At 40.6% G+C, this 21,876-nt stretch overlaps 1 protein-coding gene across 1 annotated transcript; it reads right to left on the bottom strand.

Moving 5' to 3' along the window:
• Positions 1 to 1,626: 1,626 nt before the first annotated feature.
• Positions 1,627 to 20,787, bottom strand: HACD4 (3-hydroxyacyl-CoA dehydratase 4; the record flags this gene model as incomplete). Its single annotated transcript, XM_080362737.1, has 7 exons — positions 20,759 to 20,787; positions 14,651 to 14,754; positions 13,641 to 13,768; positions 7,450 to 7,562; positions 3,222 to 3,328; positions 2,412 to 2,543; positions 1,627 to 1,709 (listed from the first exon to the last, which is right to left on the bottom strand). The coding sequence occupies exons 2-7, from the start codon at positions 14,745 to 14,747 to the stop codon at positions 1,627 to 1,629; spliced, it is 660 nt and encodes a 219-aa protein (XP_080218863.1). The 5' UTR covers positions 14,748 to 14,754; positions 20,759 to 20,787.
• Positions 20,788 to 21,876: the final 1,089 nt, after the last annotated feature.

Genomic DNA, 21,876 nt, shown 5'->3' with positions numbered 1-21,876 from the left:
AGTTTGATGACAAACACATTGGATTGAATTTCCAAGGGGAAAAATGTCCATGTTCCACCTTTAGCATGTTATATAGTGGTTTGATATGGAATGTTCTTATTCTGGCTGTCTTCTTCGAAGCTGTCATCTTGTTCAGCTGCTGTCTACATTTCTTCACATTGTCAACACTTGCAGCAGTTTGGGTTAGACAGAAGCCCAAAGTGGAAACTTCTTTTTCTCTAAGTTCCAAATGCCTACCTCTGTTTCCAGTGCTTAAAAAAAAATGTTAAAAAAAATTGAGTTGACCCTGTAGTATTGCATGCATGACCCTGTTGCTTATGGTTTGCAAATATTCCAGTAGTCACAATGGCCTGCAGGTGTTGTCTGCCACATATGTTAAATAAACAAAAATGATAGTAGGTGACCTTTCATAACAAATGAGTTCATTGATACCAACCTTACTCTTTTCTTGTATACCTGCTTAGGCTCCATGGTTTAGAAGGTCATACAAGCAAAAGCCTCTTCATATTGTGATAGTGTTCATTTTCCATTTAAATATTATCTTCTAGCTGTTATCTTTCCTCCCTCCCCCCAGTTTTCAGCCAAGCTCAAGAAAATAGCCTCAATTTTCTCCCCTGCCTGCTTGAATTCAAATGTAGATGACAATATGGATGAAACATCAGAAAAGCCTCTGAGCACTTATTTGTCCATTTTTGCCTGGTACAGTCCACTGGATTGCTGTGTTCTTCATTCCTAACCTTTGAAGAGGCTATATTCTAGTTGCATTTTCACAGATAGTCCCACAGAAATATGAGCAGTAACACACTTAAGTAAAATGCCTAGAATTTTGCAGATGGCTTTTGATAGTCATTGACTTCCCTTTAGAGAACAACACACATTTGGCCTAGCTACATCCTACTTCTTTTGCATATCTGTCTGTTATTCAGCATGGAACAAGCTCATTGTGCAGAGAGGTTCTTAATGTCTGCCAGAGACATAAGTTTTTCTTTCTGGCCCTTAAATATCCCCTTGAACATATAGTAGATGAGTACCTGGTCTCTTGCCTTTGCGGTTTAGCTGCATTTTCTGGAATCTTGTTTGGAGAAGAGAAGGTTGGGCCAGAACGTGAGGTATCCTTTGTGAATGCCTGGAGCTAATCAGCATGTGGATTTCATAGGCTGCAAAGTTTCCAGCTTCTGCTCCTGGAGAGATTCCATTTCTAGCCACTTTAGCATTTATGTATATGAGGCACAGACACGTTGGCCTAATATTAAATAATCTTAGGTTAGATGGTATTGTCGTTACAGAATGTCTGTCGCTAATGAGGCAAGAATTAACACCAAAGTAAGAATTGTTAGTTTGGCTGTGAGATTTTTTTCAGAGCTCTGTAAAATGTGTTAGAAAAAAAAAAATATTAGAACTCCTGACATTTGAAGTCAAAACTTTCAAAGGTAACTGGTTATTTTGAGCTGCTCCATTTTTGGGGTGCATTAAAGAGACCCGACTTTTCTGAAGATTCTACACAGCCAGATGATGTACATGCAGACAGGACTTTTGCATTGAAAATATTTGTCTAATTTATTCTTAACCTGTAATATGCAGTAGCCCACTTGGAATATATTTCTTATTTCCAAACAAAATATCAGTTTAGCTTCTTTTCTTTTTGACGTTGCCTGTCCCTAGGTGTGCCTTCCTTTCAGAGAAGAGGTTCTGGATGATAAAGCACATACCTGAAGCAAAACACAAAATGGTGTAAGAAGAAAGGACTGGAGTCCAACATGTCTTCAATTTATTTAGAAGGAACTGTATGAGACTTCATCTAGCAACGTTGCCCAGTTCCTTCCATGAACTTAGGAACAGAACACTGCATCGCAAAGATAAGAGCCTTCAAATTAATTATAAAGCCAATGATAGATGAAGATTTGGCTGTAATGCAACCAAATCCAGTTCAAATTTTTCAAAAGTATTTTGATGAGAAGGAGAAGGGGTCTATTTACATGCAGCTCTTTTTTCACCCCTTTGGATAATCAGGCTGTAAAAGTCTTAATTTAGATATGACATAACAGTTCGGAGTAATGAGTGAGGAGAGGTTGCATAGAATGAGAGGATGATCAAATGTGAATTGATTTAAAAAAAAGGCCAAATTCAGTAAGTAGCTGTAAGGCTAGGATCATTGAAGTAATTTTTATATTTTTGTTTTCTACTTTTATGCCTCAAACACACACTGTCTCTTCCAAATTCAATTATTTGTGTTTGAAATACATTAGAAATCAAAACATCTGCTGATTAACTTCCCTGTAGTGGTCTGCAAATGTGGCTGAGAGAGTTTAAAGGTCGTGAAAGAAGCTGTACTGATGTGATTTTTTTGTTGTTGTTGCCATAGACATCCCATTTGTCTTGAGATCCAGCTTTCTGGAAGATGAGATACTTACCTATAAAGAGCACCAGGAGGTACATTTTCAGAACATAGGGGAAGTAGATTGAGAAGGCGAATGGAAATGGTAGCTCGATGGAGTATGTGCCAAAGGATTCAAAATAGGGCAGTGATACACAAATGGCAAATGCTGTAAAGTAACATGGTAAATCTTCAGTTAAAAGGAGGTGGAAGATCATCAGAAAGCTTCATGTAAGAGTCAGTTACCTGCAAGGCACAGCTGTATTATATGCTGAATTTACTATGTCACTCCTACATATACGCAGGGGTTGTTCTCTCCTCGAGTTCAGTTTTGTAGGTCTGAGGTGCTAATTCCTCTTAATACTAGAATTAGCAAGTATTTCCTATTCAATAACAAGTTCTGTCACTCCTGTAGTTATATTACTTTCAATATGATCTCAGTGGACACATTTCCTGGTTTAAGTAAGTAAGTATGGTTTGAGCCAGTAAGGTCAGCCTCACTGGGGGCCAAGGCAGCTTTGGGACTTGCTGTTCAGTGTGGTGAGTCTGGAATGGGGACATCCAGACTGATATTTTCCTGCTTTACTCAGCAAAAATAATGTTTTCTCATACTGTTAAAAGATCAAACCAAAACAAAAAATACCAGACACACAAATCCCAGAGAAGGAAAAATAGTACAAAAGAGAGATGAGTACCATACAGGTTAATATGAGAGTACATAAACATTTATGACAACTTTGGCAACACAAAAAATAAATATCTTAAACACAAATGACAATTGAACTGATCATTTTTTACTGAAGAAGATTAAGGAAGCAAGTCTTTGGTACCTTTCCCATCTCCTTACCTTTAGCCAGAACTGACAAGGGATAGAGCGGGATGCACAGTGAGAAGTTGAGCCATGTCAGTGGTAGGTAGTGTATTTCCATCCTTGCTAACATGTTGTAAGTGTACCTGCAGCAAGAGGAACAGCAAATGAGCTGGGGAATTATCATGTCTTTATAATAAAGATATATTATTGAAAAATCCAAGGGAATTTCAGAAGAGGTGAGGCTGCCTATATAAGAAAATTTCAGAGCAATACTGTAACAGTTTTGTTCAGGCTCTAATTATGTCTGAAGGCAGATGGTTCATGGTTTCAGAAGGTTCGTCTGTCATGCTACTCTAGGACAGACAGACAGCAATACAGCCCTCCAGCCCAAAGGCTCTACCAGAAACCAGCGTGGTTTCATGTTGGTCCATCAGAAAAGGCATTTCCGATAGGGATGTGACAACTGAGAGCGGCAGGCAGAATATGACTGCTTATTGGGGCTGAGAAAATGCTGACTTAAGACTGCTGACCTAGCTAAACCACTGCTGGAGGTGGCTGAACAGTGAGGTAATCACAAGTAATTAACCTCTGTAGTATGGCTGCCCCTTCTGGACCTTAGAAGAGGTAGTAGGTGCAAAAACCTCAGTTGTGCTCCAGTGTGTTGCAGCGTTTTATTCTTGCTCTGTCTGCTACTGCTGCTCACTGAGAGAGCAGGATGCCTTGGACTTGAGTCTGCAAAGGTGAGTTAATGCTGGTTTGATCTAAGAGCGGTACAGCAGCTTTCCAAACACTGGAAAAACAGGCCTAATTGTGTTTTAAGTCAGCTGAAAGGACTTTTGCCACATGGCCTTGCTAGAGATATGAAAATAAGGATTTTTAAAGCCACGGTTAGTCAAGACTGTTTCTGACAGATGGAACCAGTATTAAACAAACTTTATGTATTCCCTTCTTATTAATCCATTTGACTAATTTTGTGACATTCCTGGACTGTAGAAGGTCTGACAGGTTATCAGTGTACCATCCTTCCTCAAGTTTTCCCCCTGCAACCTCAGGATTATATCAGTTTTTTATTTATTGTTTTGAGGGCATAATCTCAACCCAATACAAAAAGGAAACAGCTACTCCCTCTCTATACACCTTCTTGGGCTGTTTATGGCATAAGCGGGAGAGATAAGATATAGAAAATCTTGCAGAATTTGCTTTCAGTATGTCATTAGCCATAATGCACAGGACATTTATGTCCCTGAAGATCTAAGTGAAATAGCTTGTAATACTTCAAGACTAGTTGACTAGGGATAGGGTAGATTCTGGTACACTTTTAGACATGACCACTTCTTTGATATGCTAGGACATGGCACAGATGCTGTAAAATAATTCAGGTAAAGTTCTAAATCTGTGTGAGTTGCACTACAGTATTTGCTGCTGTAGACACAGTGTCTTGCCTGTTAGACAGCTGATGTTATTCCCATTATGCTGGACTGTGTTCTTTAGCAATGACAAAAAATAATGATGCATTGGTAGGACTGTTATGGACTGACAAGACTTCACAGCCAATATGTTACACTTGTGGCCTCCCTCCAGCTGCACAGCTCCCCTTCATTTGAGGTGAGGTTCTACTGTTTTAGCTTTACAAACTTCAAAAAGAAATGGGATGGAACAATAACCCAAATAACCAGTACAAGTACTAGTTTATTGGCTCATGTAGTACAAATAATCTGAAGCTGACTTAAACTCTTTCTCATCAATCCTACCTGATACTTTCATTTTTCAGATCTATTTTATAACATACTTTTCCTTTGCTGCCTAAATCTATATTCCCCAGTCAGTCCCCAAAGCAATGTATTTAAAATAGCAGAAAGCTATTTTAGCAGAAAGAAAAAAGATACAGAAAAAAACTTTACTCCCATACAGAGGTTGCTGTGAGGACTGTGGCTTGTTAGAATGCATCTTAATTCCATATGTCATCCCTGCTGTAAGTCTACAAACTGAGGCCCACAGAGGCTTAAGTTACATTTGAGTAATATTACTGACTTCAGTAAAATTCTGTAATGTGGAAGTTTCACCATTATACTTTTACCACAGGGAGGTACTAGTAAACTTCTACCATAACAAATTTTTGAGATAAAAGTCCGGAACTGTATTCCTATCCATTTTGCCTCATGCATGTTGTCTCTGCAGTGTGATATACGCCCTGCTACACCAAAATCCTGTCTCTGCAGTGGGAGCTCTTGGCTTTTTGAAAAGCACAGTGCAATGAATCCAGAATAGTCTTTCCATCTTAGTAAAGAGTTCTGCCAGTGCTGCCTTAGTGTGCTGTCAATCTTGGATTGAAGTTAGATGTTAAAAAATAAATAAATAAAGCAATAAGATTGTAATTCATAGAATCATTTTGGTTGGAATAGGCCCCTATGATCACCAAGTCCCAGCATAACCTAACTCTAGCACTAAACCATGTCCCTAAGAACCTCATCTATATATCTTTAAAACACCTCCAGGGATGGTGACTCAACCGTTTTCCCTGGGCAGCCTGTTCCCAATGCCTGAGAACCTTTTCCATGAAGAAATTGTTCCTGATATCCAATCTGAACCTTCCCTGGCACAACTTGAGGCCATTTCCTCTTGTCCTATCACTTGCCACTTGGGAGAAGAGACCAACACCCTCCATGCTACAACCTCCTTTCAGGTAGCTGCAGACAGCGATAAGGTCTCCCCTCAGCCTCCTTTTCTCCAGGCTAAACAGCCCCAGTTCCCTCAGCTGCTCATTATCCGACTTGTGCTCCAGACCCCTCACCAGCTTCCTTGCCCTTCTCTGAACTCTCTTCAACACCTCTGTGTCTTTGCTGTTGAGGGACACAAAACTGAACACAGGATACAAGGTGGGGCCTCACCAGCACGGAGTACAGTGGCTCAATCACTTCCCTAGTCCTGCTGGCCACACTATTCCTGATACAAGCCAGGATGCTCTTGGCCTTTTTGGCCACCTGGGCACATTGCTGGCTCATGTTCAGCCAGCTGTCAATCAACACCCCCAGGTCCTTTTCCTCCAGGCAGCTTTCCAGCCACTCTTCCCTGAGCCTGTAGCGCTGCCTGGGGTTGTTGTGATCCAAGTGCAGGACCCGGCACTTGGCCTTGTTGAACCTCATAATAACTGGTCTCAGCCCAACAATCCAGTTGGTCTAGAACACTCTGAAGAGCCTTCCTACCTTCCAGCGAATCAGCATTCCCACCCAACTTCGTGTCATCTGCAGACTTACTGAAGGTGCATTGAATCCCCTCATCCAGATCCTTGATAAAGAGATCAAACAGAACTGGCCCCAATACTGAGCCCTTGGGAACACCATTCATGACTGGCCACCGACTGGATTTGGCTCCATTCACCACAACTCCTTGGGCCCAGCCCTCCAGCCAGTTCTTTATCCCTTGCAGAGCACACCCATCCAGGCCATGAGCTGCCAGTTTCTCCAGGAGACTGCTGTGGGAAATGGTGTCAAAGGCTTTACTGAAGTCTAGGTACACAACATCCACAGCCTTTCCCTCATCCACCAGATGGGTCACCTTCTCATAGAAGGAGATCAGGTTGGTCAAGCAGGACCTGCTTTTCGTTAACCTATACTGACTGAGCCTGATTGCATGGTTGTCTTGTATGTGCCGTGTGATGGTGCTCAGCATGATCTGCTCCATGACCTTCCCTGGTACTGATTTCAGACTGACAGGCCCTGGATCCTTCTTCCAGCCCTTCTTGTAGATGGGCATCACATTTGCCAACATCCAGTCAACTAGGACCTCCTCAGTTAGCCAAGATTGCTGATAGGTTGCTGATAGGTAATGGAAAGTGGCTTAGTGATCACCTCCACAAGGTCCCTCAGCACCCTTGGGTGGATCCTATCTGGCCCCATAGACTTATGTGTGTCTAAGTGGTGTAGCAGGTCACCAGCCTTTTCCCCTTGGATTATTAGCTTTAGAAATTGTTTTTCCCTAGGAGGTGGTTGTGATTTCCTTCTAATTTATTGTTTAAAAAGGTCAAAGCATTTGAACTACACATTAATGCAATGATTTACTTCCGGAAGTCACTCTGCCCCTCAACTATGTGGATTTTTGCAAAAATCCGTAAGTAGCCCATAAGGTTCAAGTTTTTGTTTAAAATGGATAATGTGCTTTCTGCGACTTTCAAGATAATTAAATGAGCCTGTAGCCGAGTGGGGCTGGGGTTCTGCTTGCAAGAATGACCCATTTTCTCCTCATGGTTTCACTGTTGACTCCTTACCTGACCACATCTAATAAATTCCAAAGGAAAAATAAAACACACACGATGTATTTTCCTTGAACTTCTTCCTGACTGTTGATCACGACAAATAAAACAATTATTCTCTCAGTGATCTGAAAAGAAAAAAGAATTGTGAATTCAGGTAGCACCTTTTGTAGCTGTAATTTTTGTGCAATTTGGCAAAATAGGAGGCCATAGGTGAATCCAGCTTGCTTTACACAAATGCTCCTGTGAACATTTTGGTTCAAGACCCCATTGGCTTCCAGCTTAGTGAACTGGAAATTGTTGGCTGTAGCATCACAGATCTGCTATGGTAGGGTGGAGGTTTGCTTGCCTGTGGGAATGACAGGTTTGTAGCCTGGGGAAGCTGTGAATGAGCCGGCTGAGATCTCCCCCTGCACAGCTGGCACCCCTGCACGTGGAGCCAGGGGGCTGGCAGGGGCAAGCCTCCTTGCTGGGGGGGCTGTGGGATACAGACGGCCCCTGCCTGGTTTGTGTGCCAGGCAGTGCTAATCCCACAGTCGCTGCTCTGCTCTCCATAGCTTGGAGATATGTGTCCAAGGGCTCTCTCTCACGTAAGGTTTATAGAAAGGAGTCAGTAAAGTAGAATTCCTTATTATTTTTTCCTTCTTATTCCTGGCTAAGAGAAATGGGTTTAAACTTGTTATTTATGTGAATTATTGACATAATATTTACGTCATAACATTTTTCCTAGTGGTTGAACCTTATCCGACCAACAAAGTATGCCTTTACAAATGAAAAGATATAACAGTGCATTAAACAAGTAGCGTCCCCAGCTTAAAAAAATACTTTTGCAGTTTTAAAGCTCAAGAAGTTAAAAAGAAATGTCTTTTTGCAGATTTCCTGGACAAATTTCCTATCAGTATCCATGCCCTGTCCTGTAAAATAAATGTATCTGTAGTATTCAGTACTGCCAACAGTTGCCTAGGAAAGTCTCCCAGAACGGTACCGGTTCACTCTGATTTGCATTCTCTTTGAGGGTTGAAGGAGAAAACATGCATCTCTTCAGCTGGTATGAATGAGTATAACTTCACTGAGGATTTTCATACCCACTACCATCTCTTCCATAAGGTTTGACTAGGGTAAAAATGGAGCCCTGCCAGAGACTCTATTTGAGTTGGTCCTCCTTGAAGCAGTGGGTCTGCAGGCGGGGACTCTCCCATTAGATTGGGATGCCAGCTAAGGAAACTCCTCAAGGTTGAGAGCCCTCATCTTATAGGTAAGTGATTGCACATTTTGAGTCATCATTCCAAAGTTTGGGGATCCCCTGAGTTGGCCATGTAATAATTTAATTCCACTTGGTATCCTGAACCTGTGTTTTACTAAATGCTTGTCGGAGCTTAAATGATTTTGAGTAAGAATACATTTTTTTTCTTTTCTTCATTCATCACCAGTTAAGTAATTTTGGTTGGAAAAAAAAAAATCCCCTTTGAGTTTGCCTTCTGCCTGAATTTTGGTGTGCCTTCATGACAGTTAGTAAAAAATCATTAAATGAAACAAGGTGGCTTTTATAGGTGCAGTCATTCTTCACTCATTTCACCCTTCCACTTACCTCTTACCTTAAACATAGTAAGAACTTGACCTCTCAGCAAGTTTGTGTGGTAGTTCTGCTACATAATGTTTACCAGTTCCTGCGTGAAACATTTTGGCTGCAGACTTTTTTTTGCAAGCCACATCTGTCAGATAAAGCAGGCATCACTTCACTATTCAGCAAAATTACATGGGAGCAATTTTTAATGCAGAGGGCATGTCTATCCCCCAGGGATCTGGTTCCTCATTGTGAAAAGCACTGAGGAGCCACAACAAATGAAGACATTTTTCGTGCCTCTCAGCCTGCCCTGACTGTGGTCTTTTGCTGCTGATTCCATTGGTCCCTAACTGAGAAACTGATTTCTAAGAAGGTCACATGTTGACAGACTTCTGTATAGATGAGCCGGGAAACAGAAAGTGGGAGCTAATGAGTCCTGCGTTTGTACACTGATGCTAAGGAACCTGGCAAGAAACTGGGGTAACTGGAAGTATTGGTGCAGGATATGAAACCAGATACAAGAGAGACAGGAGAAGCATGGTGGGACAACTCTCACAAGAGGGAAATTGAAACCAAGGTAAAACTGTGAGCATTGAACAGGATTGTGTGCTGGAGAGAATAAAGAGAACCTGAGTTAAAATCATTTTGGTGAAGGGTGGTAAAGGAGTGCAGCATTGGTGGTTGTCAGCATTTTGTTACCGACCCTAAAATCAGGCTGAGATGTGGAGAGAGTTCTGCAAAACTGTTAATACGCAAGATATTTCAGGGAATTGTCTCACTCGGAGACCAAAGCTTTATCGTTACAATGAAAAGGTGGACGTGTTTTCAGATGGCAGATTTTCCAAATGGTCACTTGTTCTTCGAGAGGTGGCTGGGTGGAAAAGTGCTAGAAAACAGCACAGGTCAAGTTGTCAGGAGCTGATCCCATTTCAGTGAGATAAAAGGATACGCAGTAGACAATGCCATACCCGGTTTCAAAAGGATGAGCACTGCGCAATGAGACACAGTGTCTGTGGAGACCCACAGTTCAGCCTCATGGTCTGGAAGAGGCACAACCAAGAGGCAGTGAGTATCACCTTGCTGGGGCTCCGCAGATTTCCTCCATCAGAGGACTCATGTTTGGGAAGGGGAGCAGTGGAGGCACCCAGCCTTACTAGTTGCAGATGATGAAGTCAGTAATCAGACTGTGTAAAGCAGGTTAAACACCTGCAAGAGCAGGGAACTGAAGCGGACACAAAGCGGGTCCCCTGTAGGTCTTCTGCATCCTTGGGCCGCAGTCTCAGTCAGCAAACGGTGGGGTGCACAAAGCAGCCACCAGGGGCCAAAACTGAAAACAGGCTGTGACCTTGCTCAGGAGCACATCGGCAGAGCAGGACACAGGCCTGGCTGCTAAGGGCAATTCTGATGTCCTCATGAGGATGGACAGTGGCATTCTGCCAATTTTCTGTATCAATCAGGAGGTTGCCTGCCTGCTTGCTTGTATTCCCTCTCAAGATATTGTGCTCTTTTCTTTCATGGCACTCATGCCTTTAGGTAACCCACACAAATTGAAGTTAGAGACAGGGTTTAGTCAGAGTCTAGGTACCTTTTCAGCAAGTGATAAGTCAGTGTGCTACTTGCAGACAAGGAGATTCCGGTAAATGTCTGTTGAGATTGTGCCCCTATACACACACATCTGTATACATATATACATGGAATGATGTACATGTATAAGTGTACACACATACACGTATAAATATGTATACACGTGTGTATACATATATACACATATATATAAAAAGTGCATGCTGCTACTCAGCCACAGGTCATTTCTTCTGTGGATCATCTGTCCTTTCATCAATGAAAAGATTATATTCTCTGCTGCTACTCTCCTGCTTAAAAAAAAAAAAAAAGTGCAAAACTAGAAGCCTATGTTTTCATTGTTCATAAAAAGGAGTGATGTGATGACACCTCACAAAGCATAAGCCAAATGGTTTCATTTTTCATTCTTCTTTGTGTTAAAATCAAACTGGAATTTCCTTCCTCTCCCAGCCACTGTTTTTCACAGGATAGGGCACGTTGTGTAGAATGGCATAAATTTCCACAAGGCACCCTGGGCATTTGAAACAAGTAAGTGAAACAGAGCAAATCAGACTAGCTGAGGCGCTGAGGTTAGGGCAGGAGCAGGCAACAGATTCACTTCCATTTTTTAACGGTCATGACTGTGCAGTATCATACTTGGTACCTGAAACCCTTACATAACAGTTAAATTTGGTGAATGTTTTGTTTTGTTTTGTTTTGTTTTTTAAGTGGTCTTAAATATTTAGATCAGGTTAAAAATTAATGTTTTTATCACAGAACCATAGTACTTTGCTTTTTGGTCTGGTAAATCCAATCCTGTTTTGCTCCCAAAAACACCAGTCTACCAGTCTTTTCTCACATCTTTCCTACTCTCTCCCTTGCTAAAGTACCAGTCCCATCAGCCTTTACTCCCTCACCAGACTACTAAATTTCATTATACTCTGTTTTGGCAACTGTGATGACACGTGACATTTCTCCTGTCCTCTCAACCACTCGAGCGGCAAATGCCCTGAGAGACATCCCTTTGCACCAACTTTGTGACTCTCCCTTGTCTTCCCTTCCTCCAGAGCATCAGTCACACAGGACTCATCCTCTTTTCATGGTGTGACTTGCCTTTGACCTACCTAACCCTTCTCAGGTGCCTGGTGGCCTGAGACTTTTCTCCCAATGAGGCCTGAATGGGTTTTTCCAGAACACACCTCTGAGCTCACTTCTCCATTATCTGCAATGTGTATCTCAAAGTGTTCCTTGTAAATGCTACTAAGCCATGATAAATGGGATGTTAGGGAGAAAACCTTCATGCAAACTCTGCTTAGATCTTGTCTGTGGTATAATGCCTACAAAGCAACCACCCACCACAGCGGTGCTTTCATGACTTGTTTTATTCAAGGTGGCATTACCTCCCTCCGTGTGCTTCCCTGGCATTGTCAGAGCCACCTGTTCTCTCATCCTAGAGATCACCTGAGATGAACTTCGCTGTGGGTGTGCGTGTGTATGTGTGGCCTTAGGGATGCATCTAGGAACATGTTTTAAGCTTGGAGTCAGAACAGATGGTGGGAATGCAGAACAGAGCAGCCACTATCAAATTCTTGCAGCATTACCAGTGCCCTGACTATGTGCAGGAGTCTAGTAGGCTGCAGTAAGGTAAGCATCTCTGTCTTTCCCCAGGTCGTTGTGGGAAAGTATATCTTTTATTTCATTTCCTAAGAGGCAGGGACGAAAGCATGGCAAGGCACATGGGAGTACTGTTGGTACACAACTGCTTACCATGCACTCTCACAGCAAAAGCAACCCAAGTGAAAGCAGAGTCTACACCCAAGAGCTCATGCACTTTGCTTGGACAGCATGAGACTACTGCTAACATCAAGGCAAGAGAGTCGTGTTTGCGGCGAGAGAACACTTGGGGAAGAACCAAGTCAGGATCCAAAGCTATTTTTGTTGTGTCATTCCCTGACCCACCTTCTCCGTGCTGGCTGGCGAGCACTGCAGAAATTGCACTGCCCAAGGAAGGTCACATTCTTGCTCAGAATATCCATTTCACATCTAATGTTTTTTTGTGCCAACACAGAGCAGTGTTTGTGTAGGTTTCCCTGATCTCTGCTTCTGTAGGCAGTGTAGGAAAGGAACAAGGAACAGCCTATGTCAGGGCTGGGGAATGTGTAAACTCTGCCAGGACAAGCCTTGCCTTAATGGCTATTAGCATTAGCAGGCTGCTCTTCTCTCCAAGCGATGACGTGACATCTGTTACAGGATATTAGATAGGATACTTTTTTTTTTTTTAAAGCATGTAGATTTTGGCAGGGAAAACCAGTTAATTGCATTTTGACAAATTGCTACCATACTTACTGTGCAGCATCAGGAGCAGAGATGTATATTAGTCAATCAATTTCTAATGGAGATTTAAAAAGAGGAACATCTTCACCCATGCAATATGTCATTTGACAAAAATGGGCTATCCAGAAAACTAAAAACATAACTGACTACTCTTAATCTTCTACCTTCTGACTGCTAAGACCAATACCAGTTTCGCCATTATTCAAATACTAAGGATTGGAAAGGTTTGAAGGTAAACTCAAGTGAACATTTTTACTTTTTCCAATGCATTAAGAAAAATACCAAAACCTGAGATTAAATCCCAACAGAAAACAACAGTGTGGTAAGGAAAACGTCAAGAGAATCATCTTGTTTTCTGCTATAGCATGTGATCTTTGGGCTGTTTTTCTGCCTACAGCTGAACATATGCCCTGCAAACCCCTTAACAGCATCAGAACCTCTGGATGCTGCCACAATTTGCCCATGTCTGGGTTTGAGAGGGCAGAGACCCTTACACCAAGAATATGACAACTCTTTCTTTCACCTCCCAGCATTAATTTTTCTTCAGTCCCTTGATTTCTTCTTAATCAATTCTTTTCCTTCCATACTCCATGACCACCAGCAAACCCTTTTTCAGGAGCCTTGATGTGCTGGTGGTTTTCTCACTGCTGGTGGACCATTCAGGATGGTTCAGCCTGGGCTTGTCCCCAGGGGCAGCCATGGCTGAAGTGTGTGGTCATGGAAGGAGCATCTTGAGGAATGGACTTACCTGCAAAAACCTGGGGAAGAGACGGCTTTTATCGATGCCAATCAGGATGTGTAGGATCTCCAGTATAGATAACAATTGGCAAAGGCGCATTACAAGTCCTATGGAGTAAAATGTGTCGGCCAACGAATCTACAACACAAAGTGGAAAGTTAGAGGATGGTTATACAGCAAAAGGCTGGACCAGCTACTGGGTTTGTGCTTGTCCTATCACCACTGAAGACGACAAGAAATAAAGTCCACACAGTATCAAACTTTGGGGCAGCAGAGCAAGGCGCTGTGGAGGAGGCAGTCCTCTGTGTGTGCGTGCGCGGCTCTGACAGAGGCAGGAAGCTGAGGAAAGAACGGGATCCCCTGTGCTTGATGCACGGGCAAACGCTGTGCAGGATGTGCTGGTTTAGAGATACTGCTTTAGGATATTTCTAAATATGAGGAAACGTTGAGGAAATGCATGAGGGATGTCTAAACACGAGAAGATGCTGAGTTCCTGCCCGTATGTGTACCCATGGCACTTCCTAAAACAAGCTGACCACAAAGTAGGTATTTTATGTGTCTACAACTGTCCACCATTATAAATAATTTTAAATTTCCAGTCACTAGTTTTCTATGTTTGTGCCTTAGCCCTAGGCAACAAAATATGTTGTAATGTTTTGGAAGACAGAGTGTCACGTGCAGTAACAATTCCCTCATAGTGCCTTCAATAAGATTAATATTCACCATAATGACTGAATCTAGTCACATTTAAGTTTATGTCTAAGTGTTACTAGTATGATGCTGAATATCAAAGCTCATTAGCAAAACAAGAGCTTCATTCCTGATGTGATACAGGCAGAATGTAGGTACCAGTTATTTGTTCATCCTTTTTAATGGAAGAAACAATGTTTTTCTAGTGGAAATTACAGCCCCTGCTATTGGACATACACCTATTCAGAATCCTAACTTTATCCCCAATTTGATGTTTCCATTTGTCACTGCTGCTTAAAATGTTTAAGGAAAATACAGAAGGAATCCTACCTTTTCCAAATGACATGAACCTGATGATCATATTTGTAAATATCCAGGAATGTCCACAGAATTGCATTAAGTCATACACAAAGAGGTAGGTGTTCATGGTAAAGCTGTGGAGGTGAAAATAAAGCAAACATTCAAGCTTTTTGACCTGTAGAAATTGCACCCTCTCTGGACATGTTAGCAAATCAAAGGAGAACAGCTGAAATATAAACAAATCAGTGAAAACTGTGTCTGTGAGTGGTTACAGAACAGTACTCTCCCTAATCATAGAATCATAGAATACCAGGTTGGAAAGGACCTCAAGGATCATCTGGTCCAGCCTTTCCTGGCAAAAGGCTCCCTTTGTTGGTTTACCTAGGAAATGCCCAGAAAATTCTTCTGAGTTTCCACCAGTGACTAGAGTGATCTGTGGCCATACAGTGAAATTCATGCCTCCAGAGGAAAAAGTAACTGAAGACACTCCACTGAGTGCTGCATTCAAGCCTGAGCCCATTGGCATGACCAGATCCAAGGGACTGGTAGGGTTGCACCCACCACAGCCTTGCTGAGGGCTTGGGGTGCCACAGACACCAGTCTCGTTCTGCGTCTGAGTGAGGTTTATCCTCTTTTTCCCGAAAACTCACCTCTAGCATGCACTCAAGGCAGCTTAAAGTACAATGCAAGTGATTTGTAGTGTCTCCAGAGGCAGCGTAGCTGTAAGTATTTATAAAATGTAGGTGAAGAAATGGAAAAGAAAGTCACATTTCAATCTGGTTTTACTTGATGCAGCCTGAAGGACACCTGTCTTTCCCTTTTGTAACCAACTTGCTTTACAGGTTTCCCAGATAAACATTAAATTAGAGTCTTTGTCTTTCTAAACAGCTGGTGCGTTTCAAGTTGCATTTAATATAGGGAATCTTCTGTTGGAGTAGACTACCTGTTGTAGTTATTTGAACCTAATTTTCATAGGTAATCTGACTTTTTGCAAAACTTCATAGGCTCTGGAGATACTCAGTTTCCTTTCCCAAAAATAGATTTTCTTCTGACTTATTCCAGAGAGAGAGGCTTGCCTGTCCTCCAGCTATGAGAAGGATTGTCTACCTTTTTGGGAAATGAGTTTCTTATTTTTGTACTAGAATGTCTCTTCTATGTTTGACCAATTAATTTCCTGCCCCAATAAGTAGTAAGATCACATTAAGTTACCCCTTGATCCAGTGTGTTCATGTGGTAAGTCTTGGCCATCAAGCTTTATTTCATTTATATCTGTCCATTAGCAAACACAGTGAATTTCTGTGTTCAGAAATATCTAAATATGATAAATCCATATACTTCGTTCCCAGCATTGGACCAATACCATAAGTAACAACACACTCTTCTCTAAATTGATCTAGATAAACTGACCTTCCAAACTTTTAATCTAAGTGTATCCTGGGGAGGTCATAAAAAACGCATTTCTTCCTCTCTTCCTGTTACGCAGGATGGCTGCTATTCGTATCATCATTTCTACAAGCATAGAAAGATTTGTTGGGATACTTTACCTCCCAAGAGACATCAGTGCCCTTTGATACTATGAAAATAAGACATATGAGGACCGAGACAAAGGAATGTATACATAAATATTCCTTTTTGGTAAAGTATGATCGAATTGAATTGGACTAAAGTCCAGTGACCTCTACATATATTGATCCATCTGCTTTATTACTGAATGACACCTCGTTCTCCCTTGTGGTAAGGAAAAAAAAAAGTGGAAAAAAAGAAAAGAAAGAAGGAAAGAGAAGATAGAAGAAGAAGAAGAAAGAAAAGGAAAAGAAAAGGAAAAGAAAAAAGAAAATGAAAGAGAAAAAAGACAAAGGAAAAGGAAAAAAGGAAAGGAAAGGTGCGGAAAGGTGCGGAAAGGAAAGAGAAAAAAGAAAAGAAAAAAGAAAAGAGAAAAAAGAAAAGAAAAGAAAAGAAGTAAAAGAAAAAAGAAGAAAAAGAAAAGAAAAGAAAAGAAAAGAAGAAAAAGAAAAGAAAAGAAAAAGAAAAGAAGAAAAAGAAAAGAAGAAAAAGAAAAGAAAAGAAAAGAAAAGAAAAGAAAAGAAAAGAAAAGAAAAGAAAAGAAAAGAAAAGAAAAGAAAAGAAAAGAAAAAGAAAAGAAGAAAAAGAAAAGAAGAAGAAAAGAAAAGAAAAAGAAAAGAAGAAAAAGAAAAGAAAAAGAAAAGAAAAGAAAAAGAAAAGAAGAAAAAGAAAAGAAAAAGAAAAGAAAAAGAAAAGAAGAAAAAGAAAAGAAAAAGAAAAGAAAAGAAAAGAAGAAAAAGAAAAGAAAAAGAAAAGAAAAGAAGAAAAAGAAAAGAAAAAGAAAAGAAAAGAAGAAAAAGAAAAGAAAAGAAAAGAAAAGAAAAAGAAAAGAAAAAGAAAAGAAGAAAAAGAAAAGAAAAAGAAAAGAAAAAGAAAAGAAGAAAAAGAAAAGAAAAAGAAAAGAAAAGAAAAAGAAAAGAAGAAAAAGAAAAGAAAAGAAGAAAAAGAAAAGAAAAAGAAAAGAAAAGAAGAAAAAGAAAAGAAAAGAAAAGAAAAGAAGAAAAAGAAAAGAAAAGAAAAGAAAAAGAAAAGAAAAGAAGAAAAAGAAAAGAAAAAGAAAAGAAGAAAAAGAAAAGAAAAGAAAAAGAGAAAAGAAAAGAAAAGAAAAAGAAAAGAAAAGAAGAAAAAGAAAAGAAAAAGAAAAGAAAAGAAGAAAAAGAAAAGAAAAGAAAAGAAAAAGAAAAGAAGAAAAAGAAAAGAAAAAGAAAAGAAGAAAAAGAAAAGAAAAGAAAAAGAAAAGAAGAAAAAGAAAAGAAAAGAAAAAGAAAAGAAGAAAAAGAAAAGAAAAAGAAAAGAAAAGAAGAAAAAGAAAAGAAAAGAAAAAGAAAAGAAAAAGAAAAGAAAAAGAAAAGAAAAGAAGAAAAAGAAAAGAAAAGAAAAGAAAAAGAAAAGAAGAAAAAGAAAAGAAAAAGAAAAGAAAAAGAAAAGAAAAGAAAAGAAAAAGAAAAGAAAAAGAAAAGAAAAAGAAAAGGAAAAGAAAAAGAAAAGAAAAGAAAAAGAAAAGAAGAAAAAGAAAAGAAAAAGAAAAGAAAAGAAGAAAAAGAAAAGAAAAGAAAAAAGAAAAGAAGAAAAAGAAAAGAAAAGAAAAGAAAAGAAAAGAAAAGAAAAGAAAAGAAAAGAAAAGAAAAGAAAAGAAAAGGAAAAGAAAAGAAAAAGAAAAGAAAAGAAAAGAAAAGAAAAAGAAAAGAAAAAGAAAAGAAGAAAAAGGAAAGGAAAGGAAAGGAAAGGAAAGGAAAGAAAAGAAAAGAAAAGAAAAGAAAAGAAAAGAAAAGAAAAGAAAAGAGAAAAGAAAAGGAAAGAAAAGAAAAGAAGAAAAAGAAAAGGAAAGGAAAGAAAAGGAAAGGAAAGAAAAGGAAAGGAAAGGAAAGAAAAGAAAAGAAAAGAAAAGAAAAGAAAAGAAAAGAAAAGAAAAGAAAAGAAAAGAAAAGAAAAGAAAAGAAGAAAAAGAAAAGGAAAAGAAAAGAAGAAAAAGAAAAGGAAAGAAGAAAAAGAAAAGAAGAAAAAGAAAAGGAAAGAAAAGAAAAGAACAGAAAAGAAAAGAAAAGAAAAGGAAAGGAAAGAAAAAGAAAAGGAAAGAAGAAAAAGAAAAGGAAAGGAAAGAAAAGAAAAGGAAAGGAAAGAAAAGAAAAGAAAAGAAAAGAAAAGAAAAGAAAAGAAAAGAAAAGAAAAGAAAAGAAAAGAAAAGAAAAGAAAAGAAAAGAAAAGAAAGAAAAGAAAAAAGAGAAAAGAAAAGAAGAAAGAAAAGAGTAAAGAAAAGAAAAGGGAAAAAAGCGAAAGAAAACAGAAAAGGAAGAGAAAAGATGGGACACAGCACATTACAAAAGGGCAAAAACTGAAAAACATTTTTGTGATTCAAGAAACAGCCTTATTACTGGATGGATAGAAATGATGGTAATGGCTATGAAAGTTACAGGAACAGTTATAAAAATCTTGAGACTTTCCATTCAGCACCTCCACCAGTCTCTTAGGTCTGATATTGCCATGTGGGCTTTGAATAGGATGCAAGCTGAGCATATGGTTTCTCTCTTCTTCTGAAGTTTAGTTTGCTACATCTGTCACCCTCAGAACTTGTCTTTCAGTGATTTGGGCTTATTTTCCCAACTCTTTCTCCATTGGCTGGCTAGAAAATTGTTGTATTTACAATACTTAAGTTACTTAATCTTGGCTAAGCAGGGCATAACTGAGAGGCCGTTTGTAAACGCAGCTTCACGCTAGTGTTTTGGCAATGTGGCAGTCTTTGCATGTTAGAATTCATCGTCTTGAAAATGTACTGGTGACTACTGAAATGTATAGACAGCGCTGGCATTTATGGATGGCTCCATGTCCCCAGGGACGTGTGGAGAAGCGCTGGTGGGCAGTGTGTTGGTGTTTCCTGGAGAGGCAACCCCAGCCCAGAGCTGTGAGCAGCAAGGCTCCCTCACTGGATGATGCTCTCCACTGTGTGCAGGAACAGCCCTGATCTCAAAATGAAGTTTCATACTACTGTGTTAATCCCTGCACAAAATGTACCTAAGATCGAACAGAAGCTTTTGACAGAAGTGAAGAAATCTGCAGAGAATAAAAGGTTATTTCAAGTGTAATCAAAGGCAATGGAAATATAACTGTTCTCTAAGGTCTTTCTCATCCAAAGGCTGATTTCTTTACATAGAGAACCAGAAGCAGACTGAGGATATCCTTTTTCACTGTCCTAAGAGCTTTGTGTCACCATACAAGATTCAGCCATCTCCTGTTTGAAAAGTCACTGGTAGAAGAGACAGGCTGTAATTAGATCTCCCACTCTCCTGGGTTCACGGTAGCCATCATTCCACCTTTACCTCACAGACTCTGCTTCTGCAGCACCTTTGCAGACAAAACACTGACCAGCAATCCACCAGGTAGCTCGTTCAGTTCCTGATCCTGCCCCACAACTTACTGGATAACCTTAGAAACTTCACCTAGCCTCCCTGGTGCCTGGTTTGTAGATGGCTTCACTGCTGCATTTATTCTTTGTTGTGTGCTTTAACACTTTCACTTTCATCTGAAGGTGTTGCAGGGAGCACCACACATTTAAGAACTCTGCCTTCGTTGATGACAGGAGAAAGAAACAGACATGGGTCTTGCAGCAGAGGGACCCAGGAGGCTGGACTTGCTGTCTCTTGTTCTAGTTGTCAGTTCCACTCACTGTGGCTGATTTTATACCAAATACATTGAATTGCTAGAGATGCGTTTATCATATTTAGGATTAGCCTTGCTTAGTAGAAAACTATCTGCTTTCTCTCTGGGCACAAAATCTAGGAAACTACATGAAACTTAAGACCACTCAGAACTAGCACAGGCAGCAGCATGGTCCCAAACATCCCCTTTTCCCTTTTATTCATCATCTGAGATTTTAAATACAAAGCCTGATGTATCTCCACAGGCAGAAAAATCGCATAGGTATTAATGACTGCATTCTATTATTTTTAGCGTTAAGGTCTTCAGAGTGTCTTTGTGGCAGCTACCATCTAAGGTAAGTAGGGAGGCAGGTGCCCTCAGTGTCTGAGGGGTGGTCAGGACCATGCTCTCCTTGAGCTGAGGTGACAGCACAGCAGCAGCGTTCAGCCCAGGCAGCCTGGGCCCCAGCTTGGTGTCCCCTGCAAGCTGTGAGGATGAAGGCCACGCTCGGGTCCCTCTCGGGGGGTCCCACCCAGGCCCGCGTGAAGGAGCGCGGCGCTGCCTGCAGAGCCGCTGCACTGCGCTGCCTTCCCCTGCGCCCACACGGGCTGGCCGCACATGAGGAAGCAATCCTCGCGCTGAAACCAGAGCGCGTGTTCCCTTTTTTTTGTTTTGTTTTGCTTTTCTGCAGGAAAGGTCTGCTAGAAAAGCCCCTCTGCTGACATAGTTTCCTTTTAAGTTATATTGGTCTGAGCTTCTACCTCTTCCCCCTCCCACCCGTGTGACAAGCTGTAACCACTATAGCTCAGGAAGAAGAAAGCTGCTGAGAACCAGTTCCAAAGACGTACTTTTTCTCCCACAGGCACACCCCATCCCACTTTTTTTTCCCCTTCCTTTTTTGCATTTGAGCAGTCTAGGTCACCTGCACTCAAGAGATATTACCTGTGGCAGGGGTCGGATTGCCGCTGCTGCTTCTGGTCTCTCTCCTTTTTTCTCTCTACAGCTGCAACAGCTGTTTGTTAGGAGATCACCCCTCCTCTTTCCTCTTCCCCCACCCCACGACGTCACTGTGTGTAGCACTAAGCAGGAACAACGCTGCACTTCCCAAGAAAAGAGTTTCTAACCCCAAGTATTTCCACTCCATTTGCCACGCTCCTCACCCAGCCTAGCCTAGCCTAGCCTAGCCTAGCCTACCCTACCCTAACTTGGTTTCTTGCTGTTGTACCAGTAAGATAGTCTGTAAATCTCACTAACTTTGTTTCTTAATCCAGAGCAATATTTTGAAGGATGGAGAGAAGGAATGCAAAATAAAAAATTTGGTTTTCTGTTTAAATCATCAGCACTAAAACAATGCTAACGACACTATCAAATCATAATGACGACTGGGAGCATAGCATAAAAGGAGCACTTTAAATTACTTCAGATAGAGGAAAGAATTTTCCACTTCTTATCTAGAAGTGTCTATTTATTCATGCCCTTGTGAAATATAGAACCTACTGGCAGAGGAAATTTATGTATGCATCCTAGTTTACTTCTGCCCTTAACTGTCTTGGATATCACAGCATAAATTAGATGTGGCCTTCCAGTACTTAAAAGCGTCTAATAAGAAACATGGGAACAGCTTTTTGGCAGGGTCTGTTCCAGCAGAACAAAGGATAATGGTTTCAAACTAAAAGAGGGGAGATTCGGGCTGGACATGAGGAAGAAATATCTTACAATTAGGGTGGTAAAACACTAGCCCAGGTTGCCCAGAGAGGTGGCAGATGCCCCATCCCTGGAAACGGGGCTCTGAGCAACCTGATCTGTTTGAAGATGCCCCTGCTCGTTGGCGGGGGTTGGAGTAGATGAGCTTTTAAGGTCCCTTCCAACCCAAACTGTTCTGTGATTCTATGATCCTATGAATGTCATAACATGTTTATAAACTCCCTTCTGCCAATTAATATTTTTTTCCCACTGGCACTCACGTTGAAAGAACATCCCATCCTACAGTGAGATTTGAAATTTGCTGTTATGATTGAAGACGTCACCAAGGACATCATGAGCATAGGATGTTGGTGTAA

This window comes from Nesoenas mayeri (assembly GCF_963082525.1).
Source record: "Nesoenas mayeri genome assembly, chromosome: Z".
Lineage (NCBI taxonomy): Eukaryota > Metazoa > Chordata > Aves > Columbiformes > Columbidae > Nesoenas > Nesoenas mayeri.
Note: the sequence above shows the minus strand (reverse complement) of the source record. Positions and strands in the feature narration are given on the sequence as shown.